This window comes from Octodon degus, unplaced genomic scaffold (genome assembly GCF_000260255.1).
Source record: "Octodon degus isolate 3935 unplaced genomic scaffold, OctDeg1.0 scaffold00033, whole genome shotgun sequence".
Classification (NCBI taxonomy): domain Eukaryota; kingdom Metazoa; phylum Chordata; class Mammalia; order Rodentia; family Octodontidae; genus Octodon; species Octodon degus.
Window position 1 is genome coordinate 1785955 of NW_004524609.1, and position 11499 is coordinate 1797453.

An 11499-nucleotide genomic window follows, 5' to 3' on the forward strand; every position below is an offset into this window, starting at 1 on the left:
GTGCTGGGGGATTGAACCGCGGTCCCTGTGCTTTGCTAAGCTTGTTCCAAGTAGGTGCTTTAGACCACTGAGCCATCTCACCAGCCCCATAAAAAATGTTTTTAAAAATCTCCTTGGGGCTGGGGAGATAGCTCAGTAGGATAAGTGCTTAACTGGCAAACGCAAGGATCTGAGTTCAATCCCCGGTTCCGCCAAAAAAAAAAAAAAAAAAAAAAAAATCTCCTTTATTTCTAAGGAAGCTGGCTTGGCGAACACAAAGGACTGTCAAGATCAAATATATTTGGGGAGGGGTTGTTTGTTTTTTGCCTTGTTTTTGTTTGGATTTGCATTTTTAATTGCAAAACAGATAAATGCTTTTAATAGCTTTAAAGTTCCTAAAGAGCCTTCTAGTTGGGTGATATTTGGGGGGGTTGAGCTGTTTTGCTTTGCTTTGTTTTATTTTACTTGGTTTTAATGCAAGGGGTTGAACCCAGAGCCTTACTGAGATACACAGCAAGCCCGTAAGAAATTTGTTTTAATCAGATATGTAGAAACACGCGGACGCAGACATAATCTTCATGGAGACGTGTGTTCCTGCTCACAGCTCCCTAAATCCGAAGGCACAGCCAGGCACACGGAGGTACACGACGAAACACAAGGGTCGGACAGGAGCTGAGAGGGCAAGGAGATGGACGAGAGCCTGTACTGCGGCTCTGCAGAGGGAAACAGGAGCAGTTGGGATTATCTGCACAGAAGAGTTTCAGTGGCCTCTGCGGTTTGGGGCTGACCCCCACTGATCTAGCACCTGGATCGAGGATTAGAGGGGCAGGGAAAGAATGGCCCAGCCCCTAAGAGCCAGGGAAGGTGGTAGGTAAGGGAAGGTGTCTAGACCAGGCGTGGTGGCGCACGCCTGCAGCCCCAGCTGGGGAGGCTGGCACAGGAGCATCACTACGAGTCCGAGCTGCATAGTGAGACCTGTACCAAACGCATAAAAATAACAAAGAAAAGAGAAGGGTCTAGACGGGCTGGTGCTCACGTGAAAGGCGCACTGTAAACCGGCTGTCACTCTCTGGGAACCCAGTGGCCTGGGAGCCACAGTCCCCACGCACTAGCAAGGCCCAGAGTCACAGCACCAAGTAATACCCTAGAAAAAGTGGCTGCTCAAGTGCCGAGTCCTCTCGTGAGCTTTCCCGTGAGAGGTTCGCTTGTGGACTCCACACGCGGCTTTTGAACGCCGCAGACGCCCGAAGGCCGCCTCGCTCTCGGCTGCTACCCTTGCTCCCTACTTAACGCCGAACTGAAGCGTGAGCAGACTTTCCAGATTCCACCCCATAGCTGCCTCCCTGCCAGGGTCTGTAACCACATGTTTTGCCTTCCACTACTTTTCAGAACAAGCTGAGCAAAACAAAGCCATGCAGGGTTGGATTCTAACCCAGAGTGTCAGATAAGCGTCCGCGAGGCCAGGCTCCGCTTCGCTGTCTGTACTCCTGAGTACTCCGGAGGGTGAAGCAGAAGGGTAGAAAACGCAGGCCACGCTGGTGAATCTAGTGAGGCTAGAGCTGGCCTGTGGCTCAGGGACAGAGCACCTGCCTAGCATGTCCGAGGCCTGCATTCACACCCAGTGTCACCCACACAGAAAAGTTTTAATTAAACATCCATTACTCCAAACAGATTGAATTCTTTTTTTTTTTCAATTTTTATTTTGCTTGTTTTGTTTTTGAGACAGAGTCTTATTGTGTCGTTCAGGCTGGTCTGGGTTCACTGTGTAGTGAATCCCAGCTGGCCTCAAACTTGCAGCAATCCTCCTGCCTCAGCCTCCCAAGTGCTGGGATTACAGGCGGGCACCACTACACCTGGATTTGGTTTTTATTTCTCATTAATACATGTGTTGCATTACAAGTGGGCGAGATAATGGTGCTACTGGGAGATACGATGTCACAATGTTTATGTTTTTTGTTTTTTTGAGAGGAAGCCTCACTATGTAGTCCGGGCTGGCCTTGAACTCACAGCAATTCTCCTGCCTCTGCCTCCCACATGCTGGTATTTTTTAAGGGAGAAATAACAGTACCTCTGTATGATCAGCGCAATGACGCGTGGGTAGTACAGACAGGAAGAAACGAAGGAGACCTTTCTTGGGCGACGCAGGTGAGCCTGGGAGGGCTGCATGCTGGTCCACAGCAGAGGGGCTGGCTCTAGTTAAAGGTGTACAGTTTCTCTGTGGGACAGCAAGGAACGCAGATGCTGGTGGGAGGAAGGCACGGGCACAGGAGTCCTCAGTACTATGACTGCGTCCCGATGTCCCCTCCACATTATTTCTTCTCCCAGTGCACGTCACCTTCCAAAATAGTATCTAATCTACCTGTGACACTTATTTTTGGGTTGTTGTTGTTGTTGTTGTTTGTTTTTTTGTATTTTAGGAAAGGGCCTACAGGGTGCTCAGGGTCTCACTACTAGATCGGACTCTAGTGGTCTTCCTGTTTACAGCCTCCCAAGAGCTGGGATTACAGGCATGCGCCACCACACCCACGGGGCGAGGCCGGCACGGCAGGCCCAGGGATTGAACCCCCAGCCCCTGCGCCTGCTTTAGGTGCTTTAATCCACTGAGCTATTTGGCCAGCTCTACCTGTGACACTTATGAGGATAGAGATCGCTATTTATTTCATGCACTGACATACCGAAGGTGAGGCAGGACCTCCCACAGGAAAGTATGTGTTAAATACAGCTTCAAGGGCCAGGGAGATGGCTCAGTGGAATAAGTGCTTTCCTGGCAAGCGCAAGGGCCTGAGTTCAATCCCCGGTTCCACCAAAAAAAAAAAAAAAAAAAAAAAAAAAAAATTAAAAAGGGGCTGGTGAGATGGCTCAGTGGTCTAAAGCACCTACTTAGAACAAGGTTAGCAAAGCACAGGGACCACGGTTCAATCCCCCAGCACCACATGCCAGCCAGCCCCGCCCCCTGGTGGGCTGAGCTGGCCACACACACACACACACACACACACACGCACACACACATAAATAAATAAATAAAATTAAAAAAAAATACAGCTTACAAGAGCGAGCTCTCACATTTCCACATTAGGAGACCGGTATCGTTTTCTCTATAAAATTAATCACTTCTAAATTCGGATGCTAAGGCTTGACTCTGATATGAAATAACTTTTATTCTGGTGTCATTTGGAATATGGTTTGTTCTGGGTTTGTTTTTCACTGATTTTAAAGATGGTATGTCTAATTTGGCTGTAGCCCATGCCCCTGGCAGTGGGGTGCTGGGTGTGGCTGCAGGGCTGTGCGCGTGCCAGGCAAGCTGCCCACGGCTCTGTGACCGCACAGTGGAGTAGTCTACTAAGAAACAGAAGGAAAGACCCAGACGGCTTGTGAGCAAGAAGGGGTTACCCGTACCGACGGGGAAGGGTGGGATAACGGCGGCTTCTGACCAGGGGCGGTCCCCAGGAACAGGCAGGGGTCCGCTAGTGCCAGCTGGCTAAATCACAGGCAGGTGTGTGTGTACACAACAGCCCTAGTAAGCAGAACCCCACCAGGGACGACACTGGCCATCACAAGTGCGCAGGGCTGAGTGCCAGGCTGAGCCCAGTGACACTGAGGCTTGGACACGCACTTCCCAAACTGGGGCATCAGTGAACTACAGGACCCCGGGGGCTCTGTGCCTCACCCTGCTGCTGCAGCGGGGAGGTTTCACAGATAAACTACGTGGTGGTGACATCATGGCCGGCCTTGCTCCACCTCATGACTAGCAGTCCAGGCACAGCTACCTTGGCATACTGGGAGGGAAGCGGCTGCTACAGGTAATAGCAGCGTGCGCGGTCCCGGTGTCCCTGATGATCCTGACGCACACGCGGTGCTTTCTGTCTGTCCTCAGCTTGGCAAGAGTCTCCGGAGCACACAGGGGTGTCTCGGGCACACGGGGCTAACTGGCCCAGTTTTTCTCAGGAACAGTCCGTTGAGCTACAGCCCTCTTATTTTGGGGAAAGGGAAGAATCTCTGTTTTCTTGTGCTGGGGAGTGAACTCAGGACCTTGCACTTGCCAGACAGGCCTTAAGCCACTGAGCTATCTCCCCAGCCCCCTTCTTATTACCGACCAGATCAGCCTCAGTGTGATCCTCCCCTCAGCTTCTCTGTGGCCGCACCCCTACCCCCAGCTTTCGTTACTTCTTTAAATATTTCTTCTAAGTATGTTAGATCTGTACAAAAAATGTTACATTTGGGTCAAGCTTGGGGCATCAGCTCTTACTGTCATAACAAATTGACACACCTTTAACAGCAAAAGTCAGTATTAGTTCCTTGTCTCGAATTTCGTAGGTCTGCAGTCCAGGCAGGCTTGGCTGCTCTCTTCTCTGGGTCTCAGAGGGCTGAAATTTAGATGTCGGCCACGCTGGGCTCTTGTTTAGAGATTCTGGAGAATCTGCTTGCAATCTCACTCGGATTTCTGGCGTGATTAGGTTCCTTGCAGTTAAATGACTGAGACCCCCAGTTTCTTCCCTGTCTGCTAGCAGGAGCCTCCTTCCCCGGGCCAAAGGCTGCCAGGCTCCCCACCACACCGCCCCCCACCTTCGTACCAGCAGGGGGGGGCTGAGTCTTTCCAGAGCTCTGAACCCCTGACTTGTGCCATGTTTATCCTGCTTCTACCTCTACAAGGGGTCACGACATTGGATTGGGGCCACCCAGGTGCTCCAGGCCTCGGGACCGCACCACACCTGCAGGGCCCCTTCCGTCATGTACGGTCACCATTCATAGGCTCCAGGGCTCAGGGTAAGGACTCAGGGAAACCGTTTTACCTGCCACGTTTGGCTTCCTGCTTGGCCAGCTAGTTCACTCCAGTGCAAATCTCAAGGATGGACGGTGGGGCCGGGGAGATGGCTCAGAGGAATAAGCGCTTCCCTGGCAAGCACAAGGGCCTGAGTTCAATCCCTGGTTCTGGAAAGAAAAAAAAAAGGATGGATGGTGTCCACATTAAAGATGTCTATTAAATAGTCACTGTTAACTCTCTTTCTCCAGCCTTCCAAGAGGCCTACAACTTCTTCAGCAAGGATAAAACTGGCTGCATCGATCTCAACGGGATGATGAGCACTCTGGCTCGATTAGGGATGGTGCTGGCCAAGCCCGAAGTCTACAGTGAACTGAAATGTGCTGACCTTGATCGTAAGTGTTTTGGCGTTCTCATTTTTTAAGAAAGACTTTTTGGGTCTGGAGATATAGTTCAGCGGTATAAGCGCCTGCCTGGCAAGCACAAGGTCCCGAGTTGGATCCCCGGTACTGAAAAAAAAAAAAAAAAAAAAACAACTTCTAATGCTTTTTCCTCGGGAACTATATAAACAGAAAAAATAAACCTCTATTGCACTATATACTTTTGGTTTTAAAAACATCAGTGAAAGTACAGAGCAGCCCTCACCTGCCTATTTCATTGTTCATGGTTTCAGTTACACAGTCAACCTCAGCGCAAAAATATTAACATGTCTTGACTCTCTTAAGAGAAGCTACCTTCACGTGTGAACTCTCACTAGAATATGTCACTGCAATTGCTTTATCTTTTATTAGTTGTTAATCTGTTATTGTGCCTCACGCATAAACGTTGTCATGTGTATGTACGTACAGGGAAGAAGGTAGCGTGCTTGGGGCCCAGAGCTGGCTGAGCTTGTAGGCATCCGCAGCAGGTCTGGGATAGGTCCTCTGTGGCCAGGGGGCTCCTCTGTGTGCACATTTAACCTTAAGAGTCTCAGTAAGTACGGGCGCAAGTGATGGAATCAACATCATGCTGGAAATTTCTATCCTTTGAAAAATCTGTCTCCTGTGGACACCAGGAGGGATTCAGTCCTCTAAATATCAAATGCAAGTTTCCTGTTATGATGTCCATATTGAACAAAGGCTGAAATAACGGACACAGAGGCATAAACAATTTCAGAGATGGCAGGGCCAGCGAGATAGCTCAGTGGTCTAAGCATCTGCTCAGGCATGCACAGGGACCCGGGGCTCGATCCCCAGCCCCCCACCTCCGGGCTTGCTGAGCCGGCCGTCAAGACCCAGTGTGATGGCGCTTGCCTGTAATCCCAGCACCAGGGTGGCTGAGACAGGAGGCTCACTAGGAGTCCGAGCTGCGTGGCGAGATCCTGTACCAAATACATAAATAATAACAAAAAAATAAAAGCAAAGATGATTCAAGCTCTCGTCCTATGTGAATCATCAGTATAGATCTTTCTGCCATGGTTACACCCACCAATAGTGAATTTTAAATCCCACAGAATTCTTGTTGATATGTTAAAACATACAGCTGCACGTCCAGACTGGATGTACTGATCCAGCACGAGTAGCCCAAGCTGTCGTGCTGTGTGGAAAGCACGGCCCCAGTTGTCCCCTGGCCTCCGCTGGCCGCCCGCCAGGCTGCTCATCCGGGAACGAAGGCACCCCGCGCTCCCACTAACTCTGCCCCACTTTTCTCCCTTCCGTGAAGACACAGACGCCCTTCCAGCAGCACTCACTGCGCTTTAGCCTCAGAGGACGTGAGGTGTGAAAACCTGAGGCATCTCTGGAGATGCTATAACCAAAGTAGTAGGGGTGCGAGTGGGACGGTTGGGGGGTTCCAGAGAACCTCTGGAAAGGGTGGAGTCGGAGACTGCGAGGCGGCCCGCTGGGCGCTGCATCCTGCCCGCACTCTCAGCGGCCTGCAGATTAGCGTAATGATGCTGAAGTCGCTGCAGGAAGACCAGAACGCAGTAAATGAATGCACTGACCGTGAATGCCAGGCACCCGCGCTGCCTCAGGGTCCGCACTTCACCAAGTCTCCTCACGAAGGAGGCCGTCTTATCCCTGCTCTGAGGCGAGCTTTCCTTTGCAGGAGATGGCAAAGTGAGCTTCTCGGACTTCTTGAAGGTGCTGACAGACAGGAGCCGCTTCCTCCAGGCTGTGGGTGAGTAGGCGCGGGCCTCCCTGCAGGACGCGGTCGGGACAGAGCACGCTGCGGCACGGTTTGTTCTTAATCTGCTTCTCCAAAGTGGTACCTGCGAAGCCAACTGATGCAGTTTTAGCGCTTCAACTTACACATATTAGGCAGGTACTGGTGTTGTCTGAGGGACCCTTCAGGGGACGCTGTGCTCTGGTCTCAAGGGGATGCTGGAAGAAGTGACAGGAGCAGGAAACCTGGGCTGCTTTTATGCTCGTTCAGTTCTTTGTCAAGTATATGTTCTACCTTCAGAAGCATTCTGTGTACAGAGGAAAATAAGTTTTTTCCTTAGGGGGGAAAATGGCCTCTCTCATGCAGAGCTGAGCAGAGGTAATGAATTGCTCTGGAAAAACCCTCCCGGCGCTGGCGGAGCCTCTAGCTCGAGTCCGCTTGAGATTAGCGTGCGCGCTGGGAGGAGCTCCAGGAATGCTGCTGGTGGAGCTTCTGTGGTTTACTTTTAAGCTTAGTAGACCGACCGCTGCCTTGGAAAGTCTAACCACCCTGCATATCATGTTTTTTATGGTAATACATTCTAAAGTTCAGATACCATATACAGTTTTGAAAATGTGCTCATTTCTAGACTATAAACCATCATTAGGATTTTTTAAAAGCCACCACTTGGGGCCAGGGATCTAGCTCAGAGGCACAGCGCCTGCCTGGTAAGTGCAATTCCTGATTCTCTCCCACACACACACAGAAAAAGAAAAAATTTCACCATTTTCAAATATTACAATAATAGTTCTACAAACCAAGGATCCGTTTACTGACAATTCCTTTACCTTGAGGAACAACAGTCCTTAAAGTGTAATTCATGCTTACAAAGGGTGATGTTAAAATTCATGTTAAAAGGGTTATATATTTACTTAGAAGACATTGAACTAAGTATTTTTATATTCCATGATTATTCTGTTTGCCCCTTAATCAAAATGACCTAACAAAACAAAATTTTAATGTTTTACCATATCTTTAGTTCTAGAGTTGATATTATTATTATTATTATTATTGTCAGTAGTGAAAAGAATGTTGTCTTCTTACTTTTTCTGATAAGTGCTTTATTCAGAAGACATTCTGAATTTTTTTTCACTCTCTTCCATAGTTCCAGAAAAAGAAACCTGTTTAAACCCAACCAGCAACCCAGGCACCCTATTATTTGAAATCCTATCAAAGCTTATAGAGACTTCGGCCCTGCCCAGAAAGACTATAATGGACATAGTGAGGTAAGTGGCAAGGACCGAGACGAGACAGCCTTCCCAAGCACTTACAAGGGCGCCTCTCACCAACACCCTGCTCCACAGGCTCTGGTCCAAAACAAAGGAACAGGGCTGGGCGCAATGGCGCCCACGTGTGACCCCAGCACTCAGGAGGCCGAGGCAGGCGGATGGCCAGGAAGTTGAGGCCAGCCTGGGATCCACAGTGCGTTCAAGGCCAGCCTGGACTACATAGCAAGGCCCTGTCTCAAAAATATAAAAATAAATTAAAACCATTAAACCAAAACCTAGAAAAAGGGGGCTGGGGATTTGGTTCAGCGGTAGAATGCTTGCCTAGGTAAACCTCCCCCAAAACACAGGAAAAGGTATCTAGGCAAATGGTCATGTGCCAAAATGTCCCTGCCTGGAGTTGAAATGGCAAGGCCAAGCTCAGACTGTCCCCAAGCCCCGTTGTAAGCCTAGGGCTCCAGGCAAGTGCAGCCTCTTCTACTCCAGGCCAGGAAACCCCAGCAGAATCAAACTTCTCCGGGGATGATTTTAAGTGGGTTTCAAACTCCAGTGTGGAATACTAGGGACTTCTGTACGCGCTGAACTACCACAACTCAGCAGGTCTCGCTCTGAAAGACCAGCGAGTTCCGACCTCCCATGGAAGCCTTTGGACTGGAGCGCAGGCAGGGCCAGGCATGAGAATACGGGTCACAGGACATTCTCGTAGCTAAGCTCAGTCCAGCAAATACAAGTAAAAATAGATTTCTTCAAGCTATTTTTATCATTGTACTACAGAAACTAAATCTTGATATTATCAATCTTTTCAGTTTGTTTTTTATATTAATTTTATTGAAAAAGCAGTAGCAATGAGATTCAATTTGTTTTTATTTTGTTTTGTTTTTGTCTTTTTGAGACAGGGTCTCCCTATGCAGTTCCAAGCTGAACTTGAGCCCACTTTGTAGCCCAGGCTGGTCTCGAACTCACAACGACCCCCCTGCATCCGCCTCCCAAGTGCTGGGATTGCTGGCGTGCACCACCACACCTGGCTGATCTTTCCAACTTGTCCTTCTTCACAGCCTCGTGGTATCATACTTATAGAGAATTCAAAACACTGAATGCCATCAACAGTGTAAAAATATCCTTGTGCCCCTCAGTACGTAGTCCCTCTATGCTGTGCGGTCTCACCGCCAGACGGAACAGAGGGTGCACAGAATTCTGCTTTTCATTTCCTTGTCATTCAGAGAGACGTTCATTTACTTAATTATTCTGGTGTTTTTGAATCAGGGTCTCCATGTGTAGTTCAAGCTGGCCTCAAACTTGTGGCAACCTTCCTGCCTCAGCTTCCTTGAGTGCTGGGGTTATGGTCATGTGCCACCACACAGAAAGACATTTATTAAATGCCTGCTTTTAAAACACAAATTGAGTACTTTGTTAAATGTCTCAGCCTCAGTTTCCTCATCTATGAAATGTAGTAAAGAATAATAATATCACACTTAAAGGGCAATTGTGGGGGGCCGGGGAGATGGCTCAGTGGAATAAGCGCTTCCCTGGCAAGCGCAAGGGTCTGAGTTCAATCGACGGTTCCGGGAAAAAAAAAAGGGGGGCAATTGTGGGGATCGATTTGATACCACATGAGATGCCTTCGCACCTTACAAGAGCTCCAGAAAGGCTCCAGTATGTGGACATTACCGTAAGAGCCAGGCATGGTGACGCACACCTATGATCCCAGCGCTCAGTAGGCTGAGGCAGGAGGATTGTCATGAGTTCAAGGCCAGCCTGGCTTCCACAGTGAGTTCAAGTCCACCCTGAACTATATAACAAGACTTTGTCTCGAAAGAAAAAAATTCAAATAGTATTGAATGTGAGGATAAGATTTAAAATAGATTTATTCAGCATATATAACTCATAATCTAACATTTTTCTTTTTGTGTTATAGCTCCTTTTAGCTATTTTTAAATAACATTTTCTTTTTAAGCTACTTCCGAAAAAAGTTCCAGGATATCAGCGCAGAAGAACCGTGGCACCCAAACGCGGCGGGTTATGCAAAGAGAAGAGGGACGCCGGGCGTGGGCGTGACTTCCGGCTCCAGCACGGCGGCCTTTGCCAACGCTGCCCGCATCGCGATCACCAGCGAAAAGGACCTATTTAAATTTCTTGAAGAGTTTAAGAGTAAGAGCCCCTGTTCTCCGTGCGCTGCTCAGAGGGACGTGTAGTGTGTGCCGGCGCCGCGCACGTCGCGGCCACGCATGCAGGAGCGCAGCACCGCGCGGCGTCGGACCCCTGCCCCGGCGCCCCCAGCCCCTCTCCTGTGCCTCTTCCGTCCATTCTTTTACGTCCTAGGGTTCTCACCGAAAGCGGGGTGCTACTTACCTTTCTGTATCTGACTCACTGCCCTGAGCACAATGGCTCGAGCCTGGGAGGCAGCTCCTGGCACGCGTGCCGGCCCGGCACGCTCGGGGTCCCGAGTGCAATCCCCAGTACAGCACTGCGACACAGCGCAAAACAGAGAGCCGTATCGGCCTCGAGTTCCACGCATTCCCCAGCAAGTGTCATGACTTCACTCCTTTTATGGCTGAATCGAATTTCACTGTGCATTCGAGGTACGGCGGAAGCTGCAGTAAATGCGCACACCAAACGATGCGCTGCAGCCCTTGCATCCCCTCCCCATCACGCCCGTGCTCCAGCGCGCTGCAACGGACGCGTCCGGGAGGCCGCCTTCGCCACTGTGTCCGCAAGGTCGGGCCGTCCAGGGCCGTCCGGCAGGCAGGCAGCCCACGCAGCGCATCCTGACGGCCTTCCTTACTGGATCTGAACCCGCGCAACTCTGGCGCTCCCCAAGTCAAAATGACCGCGAAAGGGAAGCGCTGCGAGTCGGGTCAGGACGCGGGGCGACCGCAGCAGCGCAGCCGGAGGTGCGCGCAGGGCAGGGCCCGGCGGAGGTGCGCACGAGGCAGGCCCCCCGCGGAGGTGAGCACGAGGCAGGCCCCCCCGGAGGTGCGCGCAGGGCAGGGCCCGGCGGAGGTGCGCACAGGGCAGGCCCCCCGCAGAGGTGAGCACGAGGCAGGCCCCCCGCGGAGGTGAGCACGAGGCAGGCCCCCCGGAGGTGCGCGCAGGGCAGGCCCCCCGCGGAGGTGAGCACGAGGCAGGCCCCCCGGAGGTGCGCGCAGGGCAGGGCCAGGCGGAGGTGCGCACGAGGCAGGCCCCCCGCGGAGGTGAGCACGAGGCAGGCCCCCCCGGAGGTGCGCGCAGGGCAGGCCCCGCGGGGGTGAGCACGAGGCAGGCCCCCCGGAGGTGCGCGCAGGGCAGGGCCCGGCGGAGGTGTGCACGAGGCAGGCCCCCCCGGAGGTGAGCACGAGGCAGGCCCCCCCGGAGGTG

The 11499-nt window shown here is 51.2% G+C and overlaps 1 protein-coding gene across 1 annotated transcript in view; it reads left to right on the top strand.

Moving 5' to 3' along the window:
• The window catches only part of Efcab3 (EF-hand calcium binding domain 3), a 66644-nt gene that overhangs the window by 15599 nt on the left and 39546 nt on the right, over positions 1-11499 (top strand). The window contains exons 5-8 of the mRNA XM_023714083.1: positions 4990-5133; positions 6824-6895; positions 8025-8145; positions 10100-10293. Of these exons, the coding sequence (XP_023569851.1) occupies positions 4990-5133; positions 6824-6895; positions 8025-8145; positions 10100-10293 (531 nt within the window). The remainder of the gene's footprint in view (positions 1-4989; positions 5134-6823; positions 6896-8024; positions 8146-10099; positions 10294-11499) is intronic.